The sequence below is a fragment of the Aythya ferina genome (genome assembly GCF_964211825.1).
Source record: "Aythya ferina genome assembly, chromosome: 14".
Taxonomy (NCBI): Eukaryota; Metazoa; Chordata; class Aves; order Anseriformes; family Anatidae; genus Aythya; species Aythya ferina.
The window spans coordinates 10,601,533-10,624,824 of record NC_140312.1 but is presented as its reverse complement, the minus strand read 5'-3'; the positions used below and the strand labels follow the sequence as shown (position 1 = coordinate 10,624,824).

General features: G+C 43.9%; 1 protein-coding gene across 2 annotated transcripts in view; it reads left to right on the top strand.

Annotated features, from left to right (window-relative positions):
• UBTD2 (ubiquitin domain containing 2) overlaps positions 1 to 23,292 on the top strand; it is a 54,628-nt gene that overhangs the window by 18,006 nt on the left and 13,330 nt on the right. For both annotated transcript variants that reach the window (XM_084535415.1, XM_084535416.1), the window contains exon 2: positions 12,342 to 12,578. In XM_084535415.1, coding sequence (XP_084391541.1) covers positions 12,342 to 12,578 — 237 coding nt within the window. The remainder of the gene's footprint in view (positions 1 to 12,341; positions 12,579 to 23,292) is intronic.

Below are 23,292 nucleotides of genomic sequence, written 5' to 3'. Positions count from 1 at the left end.
CCAGGAAGGACAAACAACCCCAAAAGATAGGTTTTGTGATAGGCAGAAAAGCAGGTGTGTGTTCTGGAGGAGTCTTGAGTGATGTTAAGGTGTGATGACTTGTGCTGTGCACCCTTAAAGGGTAAACAGCGAGCAGGGAACTTGAAGAACTTCTGCTCCTAAATCACTTGCGCTAGTCCTACGTATGGCAGGACTGATTTGACAGCTATTAAAGAAGATTTTACCACCTATTGTTAAGAGATGGATGAGAGATGACTTCACAGAAAGAAGCCTGACGTTTGAGGAGCATCGGGAGCATCCTACCCCCCCATTGCACATCGGCACACTGCTGTCTGCCCCTGCCTGGTCCAGCGGGTGCTGGCAGAAGCACGTCTCCCAAATTGCTGGGGTGGAGTCCTGGGAAAATGAGTGGTAGGTTTTAGCTAGACACCAAGATAAAACATCTTGTTAATGGGAAGCAAGTGGAAAGCATCTAAACATTGATAAAGAAATAATTTGTAAATTAATTTGAAACAGTAACTTTCTCATGGAAAAACTGCCACGGAAAATGGAGCTTAGTAAAGCAGCAAGTACAAGAAACACAGCCTGCTGATTGAATCTTTAAATGTTTGCTTTTGTGCATCTTGCCTGTTCCTTACACTGAGCAATTGGTTTTCCAAATGGCACTCGTGGAACATACCACAGAACTGTAAAATTAAATCATGAAGGTAATGCATGTTTGGTATGTGTGTCAGGTAAGATTCCTATTTTCAGCTTATACTGATCTCTTAATTAACTGATGAGCTTAAGTAGCTGAGATACAGTAATAGTGCATTTAGTTAATTGGCTAATGTGAAACTCTATCCCTGCCAATGACTATGACACGGGAATAAATTCAAGCCATGGTGTTAGGTCCTGTAACTAAGCTAATTGAATCACTGGTCGTTGTAAAAGCAGTTACCTTGGAGGCTTTCTTATTCATTCCCTTTTGGAGTGTGTGACTTCTGTGCACAGAAGTGGCGTGGTCAGCAGTGCCATGTTCTTGCAAACTCTCCTAGGACCATAATATTGTCTGCCACGGGCACTATACCTTACACAGCACAACGAGCTGTGTGAAATTTCAGGTTTTGGTGTGGAAGGCTCAGAGCAACGTAGCCTGATGCAAACTAACACTGGTGAGATGGGATATGAAAATGTTATTAACATGATTTTACATGTTAATGTGAATATTATGTTCTTAACATGAATGTCATTAGTGTGCTTTATCTTTTGGTTAGCCCCGAAGAAGTCAGGCAGTTGCACAAGATGGTCCTTGAAGATCCCTGCCCACTGAACTCTTCAGTACCACTGGTGCTAGCTTCTGCAGCTCCTCCCAGATCTTACTTTAGGGGGGCCTCCTGAGATTCTGGGATCTCGCTTGGTTTTAAAGTTTAAAGAAATCTGGGTTTCTTTTTGTAAGGAAGCAATTTCACCGACGGTGTTTCCCAGAGAGTCCTCAGAAGTTGCAGAGTCAGTGCACACACCCCGTACGTGGTACTGCTGGTGAGGGTTTTTCTGCTGGCATTCAGCGCCCTTGCACCTAATCAGGGTGGAGCTGGCTGCATTGTTTAAAGAAAATTGTTAGCCTAATCTTTTCTGTAACTCTGACAGGACGTCTGATAAGGCTGCCTTTGATTTATTTTTTTTTTTTTAATGTTTTTTTTTCTTAAATGAAAATTGTGCTAGTATTGGAAGTACTTGTGGCACATTAAATAGAGACCAGATGTACAGCAGATGTCCCTGTCTGTCACTTAGCAAATTCAGAGAATTTCTGATGACCTTGTGTGGTTGGCCTGTGGCTGTGTGACAGAGGCTTGCACTAGTTGCACGGCTCCCATGGCCAAGGCCTCCATAAAAGCAAAGCTTCAGTTTAAACTGTGCTGAGCCAGACGCCGACTTCTGTCTTGCTTGAAGCACGCAGGTTTTGGCTGTTAGCTTGCAGAGAAAAGCTTGCAGCACTTCAATTGTAATCCTTTTTTTTTTTGACGGGAGATGTCAGCCTCCAGTAAACGTCTGAAGTTTTCCTTAGCAGTTCATATACGTGACTGTTGCACAGTGGTCACAGAGAGTACATGATTGAGGAGAGAAGGGGGTTTCTGAGCCAGGCCAGCATCCATTTGCAGCTGGGAGCACTAGATCAGTTGGTACATCAAATCCCTGCTGGCAGGAGCAGCAGGCTGGTGCTCCCGTCATCGCCACCAGCGGGCATGCAGCTGACCCACCAGAGGAACCATCACAGTGCAGTTTGAGCTGCTGTGTCTCAAGTTCCCCTGTTTGAACATGTTAAAAGTGAAGTTGCTGAATCCCATTCTTCCTCCTAATGGGAGACAGAGGGCCTTGTTTTTTTTGTGAGGCTCCGCACAAGCTGCCCGCTGCATCACCACGTTTTCCAACTTCACCGTGTGGTGTACTGTGATTTTTGTTTGCACTGAGAGGAGCTGTATTGATGTGAAGCTCTCAACTGTGATCAAGTCTTAAACCGTGTAATGCAGCCCATGTCAAACAGAATATTTTCGTGTTGCTGACAGCTTCCTTAATGGTGGGTCAATCTAATCCTGTTTTGCGTCCTGCTGTAAACATGAAACCTACTCCTATATGTGGTAGATAGGAGTAGTTTAAATTCTAGTGTAAACAGCACTGAAAGGTAATTGGGCAGTCCCTTGATGCTCATTCACCATAGCTCTCTGAGCATCACTGGGATGCTGAAGCTGGCACTGTGCAGTCAGTACCACCACTGCTGTGCTCCTTACCTGCTGCAGAAGCAGAATTTGTGGCTCTGAGATGGCTCCGATGGGGTGCAGTCAGGACAGGTGGGCATCACCTGGCCATCCCATCACCCTGCCTGGCAGCATTCTGGCTTATTTGCAGCCTCCCCTTGATGGAGGAGCTGATTTGAGGTGGTGACTCTGCAGGGGTGTTTGCTCCCCTAGACATCTTCATCTGTCAGAAGAGACGTTATATCAAAACCTTAATTGAGATAATCAGAAAATTTTCTGCTTGTGCTTCCAGCAGGAAGCCAGCTGAGCAGGCAGGGCCCAGCAGTAACCATAATATGCTTTGCAGCTTTTGCAGACTAATAATGAAGCCACAGAACTAATGCTAGGCAATAATGCTGAGCTTTTTTGGTGGCAGACCAATGTGAAAAATTTCCTTTGAAAAACAGTATGAGAAGTCGAGGCAAATAACAATAGAGAACCTCACACTGGCTTTTCTTGCATTATTGCTCTCTCCTACAGTGCTTATTCTGAGCATTTGTAAATGTCAGGTTTTGCCAGCCTGTTCTCACAGCCTTGGAAGCAGAGAAATCATCCTCATAAAATCTGAATGAACAGACCAGAGGCTGAAGTTTACTCTTGCCAGCTGGCTCTCTGCTGCTAGACAAAATACACTGATGGGTTTCAGGGTTGTGTGAAAGGCCACCTACCTTATCACAGCACATCGCAGTGTGAAGCGAGTGGCAAGGCTCCTGGCGATCTGGATGGAGCCCGTGTGTGCATTTTGGGGTGGGACGGGACGTTTGGATGTGGTGTACAGTCAGGGAGGGAGCAGATCTCACAACTTTGAAGCTTTTTATTTCTTGCTGCAATGCCGTTCGCTCCTTTGAAATGTGAGAGGTGATGAGCTGCTTGGAAATACCAGGCTCTCTCTCGATTTCTTCTGCAGTTCCTGTTGAAAATGATGGGAGCGGTGGAAAATACAGTGTAATAGCTGGTAATTAGAGTCAATTTTCTTCTTTGTCCAGCACATTCGTACGCCCTCGTCCTTTCATGGGTTTTGTATCTCATGCTGTGAAGCCTCTGGATTGACTCTGCAAAGATTTAGTGCCTTGTGCATGACTTGTCCAGAGCTGACTGTAATTACCAGTGTGACTTGCGCTTTACTCACTACGCTTGTTTCTGTGCAATTAGCTGGTTTTGGAGGAAGGTGCTTGGTAAGAGTTGAGGAGAGAGCTGGAGAAACAGGGCAGGCGTGTTCCCTGCTCCCACTTTGAGCAGTGCTCTGCGACACCTATGGTCCTGGCACCGGTGAGTAGCCATCAGGGGATGTGGTGCTGTTTGCCCTGCCAGCTCTGTGTCAGGATGATGCCCACAGTGGGTGTCTCCCCATCCCCAGGGGGACCACATCACTTAACACCAGCCCATGAAGTGTCTGGCAGGCTGCTCACAGAAGAGTGCAGACCCAGCTTCAAGTGATCAGTCCCGTGTCCTCCACTGCTTCTTCCCCTTTTCCATCTTTTTCTTTCTTCCTTCGCCTCCTCTCAGGGAGGAGAATGGGGAAATAGCCCTGGGGTTGCTTGGTGGGTTTAATTCTTCTGCACAAGTTTGTCCTTATTAGGTTTGCTGCTCTAAAAATCTTCACACCACAAGTTTACTACTTGCGTGGCTTAATTTTGACTGTTTTGCCTACGCCTTTATAACTCGGATTTGTCTGTAACCTTATGTTTTATGACACGTCTATTCAAATATGTAACTTGAATTTCTACCAAGAAATGTAATTTTTGTGTTCATTCCTGTTGGGAAATGGAGTTTTTCTTGTGGCATTCATTCCCCAATCTCCCTTCATTAGAAAGCCTAAATCTTAGTTTCAAGCATCAACAGATAGATGGACCTACACAGATGCATGTACATGCACAACATCTGGTAAGTTCATGCTTTCCCAGTCCCTCAGCCCCACAGCATCCTCAGATGCATTACACTACTCTGAATATTCTCAAGACTGTCCTAATAGATGTTTTCTTATGAAATCCTGATGTTCCTTCTCGTTATGAAAATTTGATTATTCAGTGAAATATTTCATTTGTAAGGCTGAAAATCTTTTACTACTGCCCAGGGACGCTTTCTTTCCAAAATACTGTTCTTGCATTGCAAAAATGTAACCTTCTACAGAAAAAAATACAGAAAACTAGCAATAAACAGATAAGGTTCTGCTGTTTTCCCGTTGTTGTGTAAGCCTGTGCTACTTAAAGTAATTTACATTGTGTGAGCCTGGGTGACAATGTAATTCAAATTGTCTGCTGCTTAGGTGCAATGCATTTCCCCCTTCCCCCTCCTCAATTCTTGTTTTTCTGCACCTAACCTTTGTACCTTCCTCCAAACCCCATTGTAATTCTGCTCCTGGAAGGATTATGCCACAGATGGAGTGAAAAAAATGATTGGGATAAATTCTATCTAGATATTGATACCAAATTACAAGATAGCTTATGAAGAAATTGGAGCAATGTAGATTTAAAATGAGACTCATTTGATGATAGAGTAGAGTACTATTCACTGATTTTGGGGAGGGAAGCCCTTGGGACTGTTACTAAAAGGAACTTTATAGGTAGCAAACTGTTACTTTGCATTTCATTTGTCTTTGAAAAGTAATTTGTTAGTAATCAATCCTCAACCGCAAAGCAATTTTGCAAAGAATATTTTTGATGATTAGTTCAATTTGTGTAATATTCAGCTAGCTTCTCATGACTGTCTTCAAATAATTACTCTTTGCTGTTTCTCAAATTGCTTCTCCCTGAGAGGATATCATTTCCTCTGTTGAGGCTGTGCATGCCTACAGCTTAAGCAAGCTGCACGGGAGCTGTGTGCCACGCTTTCCTTGCTGGCCTCTGCTTCTGCAGAGCTTGGTCTATCTTGTTCGATGGAGTATCGTTTCTGTCCTCCACCCATGGAGCCTGGCAGTCATCAATCCTCCCATTTCCACTGAGAGCAGTTTTTGAAAAATGTCTCATCTTTCTTATCCAAATAGACAGTTTTGTTAATTTTCTGCCCTTTCGTTTGCACTTCTTTTGTGTGTTCCTGCACTGTTCCACACAGTTACTCCAAACCGTTCATCTCTCAACACTTAAACAGTTGTTTCCATCTCTTACATATTAAAAGAAAAAAAGGAAAATTATCATATCTTCCCACCTTCTCCCGATACTGTTGGCACTTCAACATTTTGATGTTCTCTGCTAACGTTTGCCCATATCTGCTCTTAACTCCTGCTCCAGGCTGAGGAGACCTCCATGCCAGTCTTCCCCGTGCTCATTTCTTGATGTGCAATGTTCTTGCTATGAGTCTACAGAGCTGAAAGCACAGCAGGGCCCTATTCTTGCAGCTCCTGTACATAACTGCTTGCAAATGCATGATCAGCAGCGTTGGGTCTTCAGCCCCCAAACAGCATGGGACCAGTCCATAAGTCGTCTTCTGAGATCTGTGCTGCCAAGCCCTCCCCACCCTGGTGGATTAGGTGCCCGTGGAGATGTTTCCAGTGCATGCTTTGGCCAAATTTGGATGTGTTTTCTTAGAAGAGCAGCAAAATTCTTACGCTGCAAGCAACATATGCTTCTGTTTCAAAAGAAAAGGAAGAAATTCACTGCGGAGCATTTGCATGGATTTTAACGTAAGCCAAATGTTACTCCTCGCTTCGTCCTAAGGAATAGGTGAAAGATGCTTGAAAAAATGGGGAAGGAGGAAAGAAGCTAACGGGAAGATGACTGAAAGCAAAGGGGACGTCTCCCCAGATGGTTATGTTGTAGCTCAGCTTCAGGAGGCTCTTAAAATAGACCAAATCCTGTGGACTGTCTTAGGGGTTTACCAGTGTGATTATTAGCAGGGAAGCAGGAAAATCAAATTCACAACTAACACAGAGATCTACCTAGCCTTCTGTGGAGGGTGTCAGTTGCCTGATGTCTCATTCGGCTGTTGCATTTGTATTATTTGATTTGACAGTCAGCCCGTTGGGGCAGAAATATTATCCAATTTGATTATCGAGTGCTACAGTTCATGGGTATATAAACTAGGAATTATGAATGCTTTAGCTGGATGTTGGTATTTATTATGAGACTCTTCCATTACCAGCTGCTTCTGCTCATCTGGCCCGCCTCGAGAGCAGGCAGCAGTGCTCTGATCCACAGTGATAGTGACATAGCAAACACAACAGCTGTTTAAAGAGTTCTACTTAGACATTTTTTTTGACGTTCTGTGAAGAAACTGATTTAAATATCTGGATTTATCTGCATAAGCTCACTCAAAAGAAGCACAGATAACGCTGATTCCCCTGCTTTGACGGGAAGCTGTGGGGAGAGGAAACAAACCTTCACGATTCATGGTAAAAAATAGTCTGAGGACTGGAGAAATATGTCTTTTCTGAAAAAAAGACGACTTGGCAGTTTTTCAAGAGCTGAGGTTAGCAGGACAGGCAGGAGTGGCTGCCTCCAGGATCCAGGGCTGTTCTTTACCTGGGAAGTGAAAGCACGCTATGTGCAGCTGCTGATGGGGCAGAGACAGCCTACGTGCTTGTCTGGAAGTATTTTTAGGTCCCTTGAAGACTTCGAGGGATGAAACAGGCTTAGAAGGGATGCTTGACTTGAAGGAGACTTGAGCAGTGCTTGGATTTTGCATGTGTGGGAATGGCAGAAGTGTGGACACGTGGATACAGAGCTCAGGTGAGGCTGCCTCTGCTTCTGCAGCCTGCTGCATGGCACTGCCAGCCCTTCTGCCCAGACCCCTGCCATACCCTGGACTGTCTAACTGCACAGGCACATCTTCCTCCTTTGCATGCTGAGGCCTGGGAAGTTCATTTTGCAGCTGGTAATTATCAGGGCTTCTTATCTTAGCTGTTGCTTCTGCTAAGGTCCCTTTAGGTTAATGACAGCAAGTCCTAAAAACAGTGTTTGGAATTTGTGCTCAGCGTGCCGTGCGTGTAGGTGGGTCTGACTGAACTGGAGGGGAGCAGAAGCAGTGCAGGAGGCATCTTTCAGGTCGGGCATCCGGGAGGATAAAGAGCATCTGTAGTCTCTTCTCAAGCAACCCCTCTGACCAGCCTAAGGAAAACATCTGCGAGGCCACAGGAATGGGCTGTGGTTGTTCCTCCTGTAGAAAGGCTGCTCTTAAGCAAGGTCCTGCAGCTTGTCAGCAACTTCTTAGCCCCGCTTCAGATACGCAGCACCACCTGGGTGTCCGTGAGCTGCTGGAGCAGGAACACCCTGAATTATTTGGAGGTGTCGCTGATGTGCTGATCTTCGCTTTTTTTGGAAAGCAGACTGTTAACGGTCTTCGTTTTTCCGTCTAAATAAATCTCTTGCCAAACAAGATCAACCATCACCATCTAATGAGAAGTGTGACTTTCAATATTGCTTCAGCAAGAACATGCCTCTTTGGCATTTATAAGACAGTATTTCATGTTTTCAAGCACGATATTAATAATTTGTTACTTATGTTGAAGTGATGTAAGATGAAAAATTAATGGGGATGTTACTTTCTCTTCCAGATCTTGCAAGCTGTTTTGCCTCTGATGTACGTGGCCTTAAATGAAGTCAATGTTTTCTTTTGAGCTCTCGTTAACTTCAGAAGTGAGGAATATAAAAGTGGCATTATAAATACCTGACAAAGTGTTTTCAGACTGCTAACGTTTCAGTGCATTTTCTGTCTTTATCAACCTTATTACAGAAAAAAGTCCTTTGATGTAGTCCAAAACTTTGACCATAGTTTGTGTAGTGATGTTTCTGCCTAGTGACTAAACCCTGAAGTGAAAAATGGGCCACTTTACACGTTTTTACGTGACTTGTGGCTTTTTGTATCCTTTCTGCTCCATCTATCAACACAGCTAAAAGAGATTAACATTTTTTCAGGAGGGCCTAAAGCTTTTAGGGGATTCTTGAAACACTTGTAATAAATAGTAAACACACTAAAAACCTTTTTAAATATCAGCTGGTGAAGCCAAGTTGTGTTTAAAGGCTCAGTCCTGGGATGAACGGCTCCTTAGAGTAAAAATGGCTTTAGTGGTGTTTATAGAGTCACTTCCTTCCACCATCCTGCTTTCCAGCTTGAGAAACTATCGCTGGGTTCATCGTCAGCACTGCCTGTGTGGGCAGGGGTGGATCTCCAGGGGGAAGCTTTTTGGGACTGTTAGGATCTCTGTGTCCCCCCCTGCCAGCCCTGTTTGGTGAAGAGCTGTGTATTCGGATGCTGTTTTGGGTAAAGATGGGAGGGAAAGGGCCTGGAGCAGCTCGTGCTGTGTTGCTGGGTACCCGGCAGACGGGGCTCCTGCAGCAGCCGCCGCCGTGCTCGGGGACTGCAAGAGGCGCCTTTAACCCGCTTTCATAATTAATGCTTGGGGAGGAGGAGAGGGCCCTGTGGGATAAATTAGCAGCCATTGAGCGTACATGCTAACAGATGTTAGCCTAAGTAAAATGGAAGAAAAGATGCCCACTGACCCAAATTTGTTGCGTTGTCACGTTTCCTCTGTCTGAAACGTTTATGCTCTGCCTGCGAAGCCTCAATAAGGAAACAATTCCTCGTTGGAGTGTTTCACCACATGTGTTTCTACCATTTCATAACACGCTGCCTAACGCATGCAGTCCTTGCCTGGGCTGCCTCCTTCACCATTGTTCTGGGCCGAGCCGTCCCCAGCTCCCAGCTTGCCCGAGCTCAGCCAGGGCTTGGACCGTCAGCGGCGGGGCTCTGCCAGGAGCCTTGGTGTTTTGTAAACACTTGGGTTTGCTGCTCCCAAATCTGCTGAATGGTCAGCGCTCCTCTGAAAAGCAAATGGAAGCAATCTCCTGGAAGCAATCCCGCGGAAACAAAAGGCAATAAATGTTTGTGGTCACTTGCAAGGGTTCTGTCTCAGAAGTTGGTTATTGGGAGTTTCTGCATGGGATGCAGAATAACAGCTGGGGTGCCACGCAATTGTCATTTGCTAATTTTGGTTGTGATCTGGTTTAGATGATGCATTTGTATGGAAACTGCAATGACTTCTTTTTATAACCTGAAGAAGCCTCGTGGATTCACGCAGTTGGAAATGTCACCTTACCATCAGAACTTCTTTTAAATACCCTATTTTCAATTAAGACACAGCTTATTAAGCATGAATGTCATTCTGAGCTACGAGTTGAAGCTTCTGTGGTCGTAGCAAGTAGGGCTGTGGAAGGGGGCAAGCAGTAACCGTGAGGATGTGTTTTAAAGACTGAGAAGTTGAAATGCCTTCTGCAACACCAGATGCTGATGGTCAGCCCCCAGGCACAACGCTTGCTGTTGGCTGCTGCTCTGAAAGCAGAGCTGAATGTGTCCGTGGTAGAAAAAGTTAAGGAAGAAGAGGGAATGTTCAACTTAAATAGTTTTGCAAGGCATTACAATTTATCTGAAATCACTATTTCTAGTGTATTGAAGCTTTATGCTCTCAGCATGTCCCTCACACCACCGTGTACACGCTTGTATTAAAGAGCTGCAGTGAATTGCTGTAGATACGGTGTGTAGCTAGCTGTGGAGATACAATGTGGGTCTAGGTTAAGAACCGAAGAATATTTGGACATGAGATTGTTGTACTGTGGAAATCTGACTGCTGGAGTAAGATTAAGGGGAGAGATGAGTTGTTTTTTTTTGTTAGCTGTGCTGGAAAAATGAGAGGGCCTGGAGAAAAGCAGTGTTCCTTCCTATCTATAAGGACAAAGGTGGGATGCAGGATGCCGGAGGTAATTCCTCATGTTTGTCCAGGGGCTCTCTGCTCCTTGCAGATGAACCAGGAGCACCTGATAAGGGGCAGCTTTGTGCCACGGGCCTTGACGCCGTGGCAGCTGTGGTGTCTTGCTCGTGTTAGCTTGTTTTGGCCTCGGTGCTGCAGACATCGGATGACGGACCAGGTCTGCTCCTGCTTCCCCGGCCTGGCAGCTGCTGCAGTCCCTCTGCTCCCTTGGGATTGCAAAGGCTCCTTACAGAGAGCGCAGGAGGGGACATCTCCGTGGTGGGATCCTTAATGGACTTCAGGTCTGGTAGCTTACCTGTCCCCCAGGAGCATTCAATATTCATCACCTCGTTTTTACAACCCTTCCATGTTGATGCAGCTGCTTATTTTCAGCTGCAGACACCCTGAAAGGGGGGTTTAACTGTTGAAGGACATCTTGTTTCCTCTGGAGACGTTTAAACTACGTATTCAAGGTTTTTGCGGTATCGAGCCGTGGTGAGAGCTGTTTTCGTGGTTTGTCATTGCTCTCTTCCCCATGCTGTTGTCGCAGTGTCCCGTTTCAGCAAGGTCCCTGCTGCCAGGAATGGATTTAAGTGGGGTTTTAACTCTTGCAGGGAGAAACTATTCCCCGTGTGCACTGAAGTTTGTTCCCTTTGTTTTCTTTGTACTTTAGGTAGTAATAAAAGCTTTTCTGTACTATCTCAGCATTCTGCAGTTGGACAATTTTTAGTCTCTGTTAAGTAATGTGAAAGAATGTTTGGAAAGTACAATTTTAGTTTTCCTTTCTGTAGGACAGTAGAAGCCAGTTCCGTGTATTTGGTCTCCATCCAAATGTTAAAATGCTGATTGCAGTTTGCCTTTGGAGCCGATCTCTTCCAGCTTTCTCACGTGAACCACAACAGGAGAGCCCAAACGATGGACTTCTCCAGTCCCCAGGATATGTTTCGGGCAGACACTAGCAACAGAGCCTCTCCTGCACGTAGGAAAGAGGCATTCAAACACCCTGCTCCCAGGCACCTCTGGGCACCGTGCTCAGACAGGAGCAGAACTAACCCCGTGCTCACAGAAACGAGGCAGCCAAACCGAGAGGAGGCTTTTAGCATGCTCTTAGCAGTGCTGTAATTTAGAGTGAGCAGGTAGTTTTAATCCGCCGACATTAGACCTAAGTGATTATCTTAACTGGCTATTGCATAAACATAGCGGTAGTTAAAATAAAACAAACACTCTTATGTTTATTGTGAATGAAGTAACTACTTATTAAAGCTTGACAGATTCCTGGATTATTCTTCAGGGATTCGTCTTTGACGATTCCAGCCTTTGTGCATCTTATTTGCCTTTCCACACTTGCTCTGAACTGAAACCATTTAAAAGCAGATAATGCAAAAAAATAATCCTTAGTCTCTTAAAAACTCAGCATGTAATGAAGTATCCCATTTGCTGAGCAGAGAGCATTGCTGGCGGCACAGAGAGGAGGATCCTGATGCAGCGCTGTCTCCCTGCACCCTGGTGTGCAGATAATGGGCTTCTGCCTGCAGCACTGCTGCTGTCTTCGAGAATTTCTGTGGGGTTTGCATCGGCCAGCCAGGGGCACGTGGTGCAGGAGGAGGGATGTGCTTCCCAGGAGCCTGGAGAGAAGTTGTGGGGTGCTCGGAGGTGCAGGTGGAACCAGCAAGTGTTGGGTTGCCCTTAATTTTTTCTGAGAGGTAAAACCAAATTGGAGCCCAGAGGGAGGAATGTGCTCTCCTGGAGAAGATGGGTGAAAAAAGGATCAGGATTGCCTGAAAGTGAACTTTCTTTTCATAAAACCTAGACAGAATAATCAAGATATGCTTGAGTAACTTTGTGCTGTTACCGTTTTTTCAATTTCTCTTCCTCTTTCTACTCCACAGTTGCTCTTGGTCGGAACCAACCCTTGAAGAAAGAGAAACCGAAATGGAAAAGTGATTACCCCATGACAGACGGACAGCTGCGCAGTAAGAGGGACGAGTTTTGGGACACAGCACCAGCTTTCGAAGGCCGCAAGGAGATTTGGGATGCCCTCAAGGCTGCTGCACACGCTTTTGAGAGCAATGATCATGAACTGGCGCAAGCAATCATTGATGGCGCAAACATAACACTACCACATGGTAGGTTCATCTGAGATGGATGTGGCCGGTGAGAAGTGTCACAGGAGGTTAAGCAAATGAGGTTTTAACATGAAAATCAATTGCAGCAAGCAGTAGTTTCAAACACTGTTATTCCAGTATGCACAATGTCTTCTCTTTGGTGTTTCAAAGCAAAATTGTTAGTACGTAGAGAATATGAAAAACTTTCCCAAAAACTTGGTGCTGACACTCTGCTTTAAGACTTTGTACAGGATGCAGTGTAAGCATTTACTGTCTCGGTTGTTTTCCCTTTCACTTTGTCATTCTGAATTCTGATTTTTGCAGGCTCTGTTCTTACTCTGCTCCTCAGAAATGAATCACTTCCCTTTATGCCAAACAGAAATACAGAAAATTAAAAAAAAAAAAAGTTTTAATGGATTTATAGGTTTGCTAATCTCAAGAGAAAACAGAAAGGGAGGGTGGGGTGGATAAAAGAGGCTGTTCTTGGTGTCTCTTCTACCAGAAGGGAGGTGAAGAGGTTTATGCCAAGTAATGAACTACTTCCAGAGACGCTGAACTGAGTGCAGTATAGAAGACACTGTGTATATGCTGACTCAGGTCTCCTGGGAAGAGAAAAAGGACGATTTGGAAGATCTCACACCTTCCTTTCTGCAGTAACTGCTCTTTGTGAGGTTGACTACTTGTGTTGCCCTTTTTTTCTCTCATTGTTGTGTTTAGGATCACGATTTCCGTAAGCAGTCGATTGATCACCTATTTCCTTTGGAAAGGGTGGATTTGGTGTCTTTTTTTCCATACTGAAGTGTGGAACATTGCTAGTCATTGTGGCTCAGGATATTCTTTTTCCCACTCCTGTTGAGCTGTCAGTAGGATGTCACTAACGTAGCCGAGAGGTGGAAAGTTTCAGTGCTGCAACATGACCTGTCTCTTCCATAATTCATGGGCGGCCTATTGTAGTCCTCCCAGATCATTGTTTGCTTTCAAGGAGGTTTCTGTTTTGCTGGTTTGACTGATAAGGAGGGAGTTTTTGTCAAGGGCAGTTATGCATATGGAAATGGTTTTGTCAATTATTTCCAGAACCTGCCAATGCCAAGGAAATCTCGGTGTTCCTCTTCTACAAACCTGCAACAGTTCTGTCGATATTCTAGTCCTAATTAATCGGAGAGAGAAAAGTAATTCCACTGCTTATAAGCTAGTGTGATTTTTCAAAAGATAGAGACAGGAGTCAGGTTGTCTAATGTGGAACGGGTAATGTTTTTGTGCCTCTATTTGTCATAATGTGTTTTCTTCCCTTGCAGTGGTTCATAAAATTGGCCAGAACATGGAAATCCTAAATTACCTACTAGGTTTCTTGATTTTATGCATTAATACACATTTTATGTATGAATTTTAAATAGCACGTTATATTTACTGTCTCCAAAAAAAAAAAAAAAAAAAAGAATATTCTCCTTCTAAATTGATAATGTTACTGAATTGTTGTCCTTCCCAAACATCTACTCTGCTGAAAATATGAAGAAGCTGGGTATTTAGGCAAGTTGTGACCTAGTGGGAACTGCCTAGGTGGGAGAGGTCTGGCAAAATGGATTGGTGAAAATACTGATAATTTTCAGTTACCCCTCAAATGGAAATAATTTTTCAGAAACTGAGTATTTGCAGACCTAAAATAGCCACTGTATTGTCTTGCTTAGGTGGTGAAATAAAAATAGTAGAGGTCAGGAAAACTCAATCTTACAAGTGAGTTAAGATGAACAAAATGCAGATTGCCTCCCACCATGGTTTCTTACAGCGGATGTGAGCTATCTCCAGATGGGATTTGAGCTTAACCTGAAAAATAACCTCTTAATGTGTGAGTGCTCACCCTCTGCAGTGAGGGTCTCATTCTGCTTATAGCCGTACACAAAAGACTGATGGAAGCATAATTCATTTAGTAAATGCCAATCTGAGTCACAGAGCATGCTCTGGCAGAGAGAGGGGTATTATTTGTATAATGCAGTCGTGGAATTTGACAAGACCCTGATAATGAAGTATTTTGACAGCACTGGATTATGTATTCATTTTAAGTGTTGCACAAGTATACATATGAAGAACACTTGCAGGGAAATGTTAAATTTATAGCATCGAGTCATGCTAAGAAGCTGCTCGACATGTTAGGTTCCTGCTTCCTTTGGTTAAAATGGCACAACAACTTGTTGAGGAGGAGGATTTTATTCAAAGTGGGAAGTTTAAGTAGTTCAGGTCTTTGGGTTCTGAGATGGAATCACTTCTGTGTCCGTGCACTTTCCTTAGCAGGAGGGAGGATGTGCTATGTATACCTCTAACACTACCACACTTTGAAAATAGTGTTTCTTAGCTTCTCAAATAGCGTTTTACTAATCCCGTTCAGAGTTTCAGACTTGAAGTCCCACAGTTGAAGTTTCTCGTTGCAAGCAAAAATGTGAAACTGGGCAGATAGCTCTCATTTCTCCTCCCTGGGCAGTCTGAGGAATTTAGGATGAACGCCCTGCCCTAGAAATTAGCCCTTTCAATGACGCTGAGTGTAATACTTGAGGGGGAAGAAGTATGTGTGCTGTGAAACTTTGGCTCTTCAGCAGAGAATTTGCTCGGGGTACTGCCTACTACTGGCAGACTGCGGCCTGCTCTGAGGCCCACATACAGAATATTCAGAATATTTCAGAAATAAGCCAGGAATCAAGCTTGTATCAGAGCTGCTGTTGCCTAGGCAGGCCTGGCCTTTGGTCGGATTCCAAACAGAGAGAATATTTTCAGTATTTATCCAGAATCTTGAGTGGAGTGCAGTGATTTTTGTACCCACAAAATTGAGTTACTCGCTCTTTCACCATCTTTCTGCTGGTGGCAGTCGTCTTGTGCGTCAGCTGCTTGCATGGTTCTCAATGTTGTGTGACCTTTCCACTACAGAGAAAGCCATTTCATTTAGAAACTCAAGTGTTTCTTAGTCATCAAGCATTGTTAGTGTCATGCGTGAATGGATTATGAATAAAACCCTTTCATCTGTGGGCTCGGTAGTGCCTGTTATCAGCAAGCTGAGTTTATCCCCAGGCAGGTAGAACAAACAAACTGTCCTTGTTCCAAGGGACACTAAAAATCTCCACGTTTTTGTTTATAAAAACCTCAAATTGGGTGAAATTCAAAAAGAGGGGAAGCTAGCTGTTAAGGAATCTGACTGCTTGCATATGCATTAAATACCAAATCCTGCATGTACCCGACTAGTGCCACCACCTAGATTTACAGGTGTGCTTGCCAGCAGTGCTCTTTGCAGCGGCTGCAGCTCTGCCCCCCAGGGGCGGACTGCTCCTCGCACTGACGCTGGAACATGGCAGGTACCACCTGTGTCACCCCTCACATCCAGCTTTTGTACTCTTTTTTTTTTTTTATTTTCTACAGCAGTTTACTTGTCCGTGCAGCAAATACACATCCAGTTCAGGCTGTCTGTCCTTCACAGTTAGCATGGGAATCGACGGCTTGCAGAGCCTCCTGAAATAACACACACAAATGCCCACGCATGGTTTTGTCGTCTGGTCCACAAGCCATGGTAGAAACTGCTCTGGAGTGCTAATGTGCGTCCTTGGAGCTTAGGCTTTGCTCCTTCAGGTAGGAGGAAAAAGGGGGATTTACTGATTAGGCTGTGCATGAAAACACTGCTTGCTCAAAGCAAGAAAGCATTTAGTAAGATGAAGTGTAGAAATCATGTCAAGATTTTTTTTCTAAATAGCTTGACAGCGTAGTTCTGGTAATTCTGGCCATGAAAGCTGCTATTTGTGGTGGAATTTGATTTTATTTTTTTGACAGACAAGGATGGGACACCCTCCTTTGATTTCATAGCTCACCAAAGAGCCCCAGTTCCTAAGGGAAACTGTGTTACAAGCATCAACTAGGATAAATTTCTTTAGTGGAAATATAGAATGATGCAGTACGTTGACATGAGACTGTGGCATTTCCTCTTATTTCTTTTGTGTGAACGCAACTGACGCTTAAAAAACAAAAAGCAAACAAACAAAAAAAACAAACAAGCAACAAAAAAAAAACAATAACATAGCCAAACACCTACATTTTAACTGTCCCTGTGTGATGGGCTTGCATGCAAACTGTGTATTGCTTACAAAATTAAACCTGTGGGAAGAGGGCTCTGGGGATTAAGGAGTGGCAGAGGTTTGCAGGTAAAGATACTGGCCTGGCTGCTCCTGCAAATATAAAATTGCTATTTCATTCTGAAAACCTGTAGGGAAGTGAGGAAAAATGCATCTCTCTTTACCGTTGCCTTCAGCCAGACATCTTCCTTGTCTAACCTGAGTGAGAAAAAAATCTAACCAATGTAATTTTTCTAATGGATGCCTTTTGCTGTCTTCTGCAGTTAAAAATAGCACGTAAGTATTAAATAAATAAATAAGCTTGTGGGATGGGCTTAGCACTTCTCATCTATCTTGGGTGCCTCTGTGGGATGTACTTAAAAATAGAAATAACGTTCTCACCAATTTATGTTTTTCTGATGTCTTAAAGTAGCACATCCTCAATATTTTATTAATGAGTCCATTTAAATTTAATGAACACTTTGCATACTTCTTAGCTACTAAGAACAAAATGTTGGAGTGTGTAGTATTTTATTAGGGTCTGCACCAAATGCTGGGGCTGAACTTGTCCTGGAAGTAGTTAATTTTAATTGGAATCTCTCTGGGGTTAAGTGGAGTTTTAAAATTTCAGGATGGACACTTAATCCACTGTAGCATAGCTACCAGTATATTGAATTTATCTCGTTTAATACTACTTGAACGATAAAAGGGCCTCTCTGTTAAGCCTGGTGGCTTTGTGCTCAGGAGCAGCCAACTTCTGTGTGCCTTAAAATACAGCTACTGTAGCTCGCAGCGAGCTTTTTCAGTGAGCAGTCTTGCAGCGTTGGCTTTTTGTGTGTAAGCAGAGCTGTCACATTTACTGTGTGTAACACTCGAGATCGTGAAAAGTGGGGATGTGAATATTTACCTTAAATGCTGGGGAAAAGTAAATGAAGTTACTCAAATGTTCTAGCAGTGGGTAGAGAGTTTTCTACCCCTTTGGGTGAAATATTCAACAGAAAACCATAAAAAAACAAAAACAACAACACCTCAAACCAACAATGGTGATGTAAAGGAAGCGTGCCTGTTCTGTTTACCCCCACCCTGATCCAAACACAAAAACCTGACTCTGGCAAAACTATTTTTCCCCCTGTTGAGCTGTAATTATACATCATGCTGTGGTGCTTGCTGCCTCTGGGCTGAGGGCTCCCTGCGCTAAAGCTCAGCTCTTAACGTTTGTGCCTCAAGTCCTGCATCCCTCTGAGCACCGTCCCTCATTTGGGTGCATTTGGATTTCCATCATCTGAAAGGACACATTAATGCCTTAATGTGTGTGCTGTCCTTTAGTGCTCACTGCATCTCGGTGCAGTACATCAGGAGATGGGGACCGGGGTTCAGCAGACCATCAGGATGCATCTGCTCCTCACTAATACTTTGTTTGCTTAAAGTATAAAACTAGTACAAGGAAGGAGAACACGTATTTATTTTATTTTTAAAAGGAAGTTACCCTCCATGGTGTTAAACTCCGTTTCTGTTTGCAAATGAAGGTTTTCACACTGTTACCCAAGACCGTGAGAGTGCAAGGTGAAGAGGAGAGAGGGTGATAGTTAAAGGCACTCAAACAGCGCATGACACTGGGTAAGTGGGAGAGGAGCCCACAGCCCGGGTGTGTTTGGCAGGATGTCAGTGTTGCTTTTAGCATTGATTGCATTCGTTGTGCAGAAAGTCCTGAGGAGGTTGTTACACTAAAGTAAATCACTGGGAGTGTTGGAAAACTTCTACTCCCTGCTGCAGTTATTTCACCTTCCCTCACTGATCTTGGTGTAAATCAGAAGAATTGAAGCTTTTTTGGAAATGAAAGCTGTGTCTGTGCTCAGAAGCATTGTACAGGCACACAGGGTATTGATGTTGGGTATCTGTGTGCTTCTTAGGTGTTTATGGCTGACACACTACTTCTGTGTTAGCTTTATTAAAATGGTGTTATTTTACCTTTGTTCAGATGACAATATTACCTTGTTTCCATCTTTACTGAGATGATTCTGGTGTTTGGGGAAGTTTTGGGCAGACGGACTTCTCCTTGCTTTGTAGAAAAGTGATTAGTTTTATGAGAAATCTTCATACCAAGATCTTTTTGGTACACAAAAAGTCACTTTGCGTAAAGCAGTCATCCCCAGCATGTTTGGGTGGACAACAGTCTGTACTGGCAGTGAAAGCAAACCACAAGCAAAATACCATTTCCTTCTTCCTTGCAGGGCCAAGAAGCCCAGTAGTGATGGGAATGCGGATCTGTGTATACCATCAGTACTAATTAGACATCCCAACCAGCCTCGTCCTTGCTCATAAGGAGAGAGGAGTCTGTAAAGACCTTCCCTTGCACGACAAAATGGACCAAGGTTGTGCATGGCTTGGAGCGAGGGAGGGGAGGGAGTCACAGTAGTTTATTTTTGTAGCAACAGTAATTAAGGATGAAAGTAACATTCAGTGCTTTTATTGAAAAGGAACCAGGCAGCTTTCTGTCCTGGAGATGGTAAGTTAGCACCCAAGAGCAAGCATCCTCTTAGGGCTTTGTCAGCCCTTGATGCCTGAGCCACTTGGCATTAATTTAATTAAAGATATTACGTATCACAGACATACGAACTCATTTGCATTAAAGCCAGATCCTTTATCAGAAGGTTTCTGGTATACAGGAGGGAAATCGGACTTCTTTTCCCTAAATGGGGCTGAAGCATCATCTGTAGTTCAAATGATTAGGCATGAATTTTATTCTGCCACAGATCTTGCACATCAAGTCCTAGAAAATACATCTACTCTGGTGTCTTACCTGTTAATGGGGAACGTCTGCTAAACTCCTTACTCCTTTTTGAAGACTCCTGTGCCACACGCCTGACCTTTCCTAACACCCAAGAGGTGCTGCATAAAGATGCCAGTGGTGGGGTGCTGCTGTAAGAGCTTCCTGCAAAAGACCCTGCGTATCCATCTCTTAGCCTGACTTTCTGGGCTCCCAAAACTGTAATTGCTAAAAGTGAGTTGCTAGACAAAGACAGGAGAGGAAGCAGTATAAGGTAGTCAATAAGCTCAGGAGCTGGTCTTTAAATTTGTACAATAATTCAGAAATATGCACTGCAAAATTGTAGAGTAGATCTTTAACACTGAGCATTTAAGATACGTCTCACTTAAAATAAGTAGCTACAAAAGTGGAACTCTTTAATTTTTGCAGTGCTTTGTATGTGATAGCTATATTCGATTTATTAACTGTTATGTTGATGAATCTATGGTTGCAGAAATTTATACTGTATGTTTCACAGGGGCACCTTTAGTGTTTTGAATTTCATCTGCTGCTGCCTGTTCAGCTGTAAAATCCTTGTGGGTTTTTTCCACCCTTGCCTGCAAGCTGCTGTATCCATTGCTGGTGGGTTCAGGAGATAGAAATCACTTTCTCAATAGCTTGTTTGTCTGAAGAGATTTTTAATTGTTGTTAAGAATTTTTTTTATGTATTATATTGTCTACATTCAAACATTAAAAACCGTGGTGAACCACGTGTTTTTCTGTCTGTATACAGAATCCTCGGTCAGGTTTTTCTAATGTCTGTTTAAAACGATAGTGAATGATATTTATAGTGACTCTAGCTGTCTAATTTTAGACTTCAGTCGAGTTATGAAAGCTTTGGGAGGTCTGACTGTGAAAGCATATCTGTCAATATGATCAGCAGTAGTACTGAGATGAGCATGCAGGCTATAAAAGTTAAGGAAACTTGAAAATCTTTCTGTCATAGATATCATAAAACTTACAACAGAGGCTACTTAATTATTTTTGTATGAAATCTGCTGAGCAGAAAACAGTTCTTAGTTCAGGAGGAGGTTTTTCTCTTTTTTTCTTTCTTTCTTCAGTTTAAAAAAACACACCACCACAAAACAAGAGTGAGGAATTAAAACCAAGAAGAGCTGGTGTATTGCAAGGAAGCAGTCTGGCTGCTGTTAGCGCCGAGGACATAAGTATGTATAAGGAGAGTGCTCGTCGTGTGTCAGTGTTTCTTCTACCCATTGGTGTCTATTTTTAAAAGCTGTTGACATCAAGTTCCTTCCTTAGGCTTATCTTTGCTAAAATGGTTAGTGAATAAATACATCGAGTCCAGTTTTTAGTAAAGCTGCACCCAAACTGCATTAATAGCATCGTGCCTGCGAGCAGTGCCACTATATGTTTGAAGGAGGCTGGCACACCTCGGGGAAAGCCGCAGCTCGGCTTTGGTGGTGCCTCCCACAGGCTTTGACCACTGGGTGTTGTGGTCTAGGTGTCGCTTTACTTTGGGCCGCTGACACGACGCAGGGGTGTGACAAGTGTGAGCAGGGCTCCCACCACCAAGCTGCTCGATCTGCAGCCAGGCAAGCACCAGCTCCTCGCGTGTTCAGCATCCTCTTCAGGGAGCGCCTCTGAGCCCACTCCTGCTGCCCTCTCCGTCCTCACAAAGTGAGCACCTCCTGCTGGTATGAAGCATCGCAAATGCTCTGGCCGTTTCAGTTCTGCTCAGGCACAGTAATTGTCTTTTTTTTCTTAGGAGACTTCTTCTAAATCAGGGATCTTCAACCAGTGCCCCCCGGCTGTGCACGCCCTGCTCAGACACCGATTTCAGCCTGCTGCAACCCACGCCCTGGGACTGCTTGGTGGCAGCTCCTCCTCTGCCGCCTCCTGGCTCCCTGGCATCTCCTCTGTCACACAGCCCATACACCTGGCAAGGTGTTTTTTTTCCATTTGTGAAATGTCTTTTCCTAGGAAAGTGTATGTGCAAGCAGTGCTGGGAAAGAGTGGATGTGCTGTGCCTGTGCTGCAGCCCTTTGCATGAGCAAAGTCCTTAAAAATGTAAGACTTGGGTCAGGGAGGATCCCTCAGCTCTGCAGTTGTCATCATTTAAGACCGGCCAAATATTTAGGAGGTCTAACAAGTTGTCTGGTGAAAGGCAGAGAATTGTTTAATTTTTGCCCTGGATCCATGTGACATTTAAAAAGACAAAGGACAAAAGTGAATCACTACACCAATGATATTACCTTCTTCTGTCCTTTGGAAAAGGAATTAAATGTAGATGCAAACTACTAAATGTTTAAATTATTTTCAAGGCTGTGTTTTGCATTCTTTTCTACCACTTTGTGGTCATTTAAAAACAGTAAGCCCATACGCCTCACTACGTGACTATATTGCACTGTTGGCAACTTCATCTGTTTTTTTATTATTTTTTTTTTTAAACTAGAACTCTGGGGAGGAGATAGCATACAGAAATGCATGAGAACACAGCTCTTCCTGGCTGGAAATACAGCACATTACTTCAGTTCTTGGGTGCTTAAAGAAATGCATTTGTTTACCTTCACACTGAAAAGGGGCAAATTTGTAGCATTAATTTATAGACTATGGTGCAGTAGAAACATCTTTCGTAGTAACCACTTCAGAGCTGGTAGTAGAAAGCTTTGGAGAAACCTTTTGATTTGATTTTTGTGTTTAAGTGGAGCTCTGAACGCTTAATCTCTTGAGTACTCTACCCATTTCCCTTTTGAAAGCCTTCTGACTGAGAGGGGCAGGGAGATAATGTGAATAACGCAATCCTGCATTGACCTGGAATCTCACAGCCGATTGTTTCTACTCTTCAGATGTGTTTTGTTCTGTGTTTGCTTCAGTTTTTACTCCAGAAGGACCCATTCAAAGTGGAGTGTTACTGGGAAGGTGGCTGTAAGGTATAAAATAAACTGAGATAGAGAGAGCCTTGATTTTATGTGAAGTGGTATAAAAGATTGCTTTCCTAAATAGTAAAGTTAGGCGTTGCTTTTTCTTATCTATTTCATACAATTCTTTAGATTGCTTTTACTGGAATCAGAAGATGGATGCATGGAAGCAGTACTGCATGGCACGATGGGGCTGCTGCTTTGCCATGTTCCCATCTTTAGAGCTGTTGACACGTGGGAGGGGGGAAGTGTGTATTTTAGCAGGGCAAGCACCAAGAACTAATTTTTTTTTTGGGGGGGGGAGAGGTGTCTGTGTTTGTAGTTTACTACAGGTATGAGAGGTAGCATGGAAGAAAGCAGAACATGCATTTTCTCAGTTCAAGAGAGCAAGAAGTTGGCTTCCCAGCACAGATCGTGGCTGTGGACCCTGAAAGCTGTAAGCAGCGGAGCAAGACTAAGCAGGTTGCTTGCTTTCCTTTATGTAACCTCCTAGTTTCCCCCAGTACCTCTGTTCATGGGGCTGCAGGATGGTGAACAATGTTGCTGAACATCTCTAGCTTTAAATGTCCTTTGCCCCAACCTCAGGTTGCTTTTGGCACTGATCAGTTCCCAAGTTCAGTTCTTGATGTAGCTGCAAGCACCTACAGCAGAGCAGCTCAATGGGCAGTGCAGGAGCTGGGAGTCAGGCAACTGCTGGGATGGTTTTGCTGCTTGGAAAAGTATCCATCCATCTGTCCACAGCCTCAGAAGTGGATGGGGAAGGGATCGTTTATGAAAGGTGTCTATTTTTACAACTGTCAGCTTGTGTGTGTTTCGGACAAGTATGTAAACCAGCACCGATTGAAAATGCAACGCACTGCAGAGGAACCTCGGTCTGCCACGTAACAAAGTGACTCTTAACAGCATCGTTAAATGGGTTAATCATTTCCATCCCCTCTGCTGGAGAGTTGTAAGCTGGGTGTGATGCC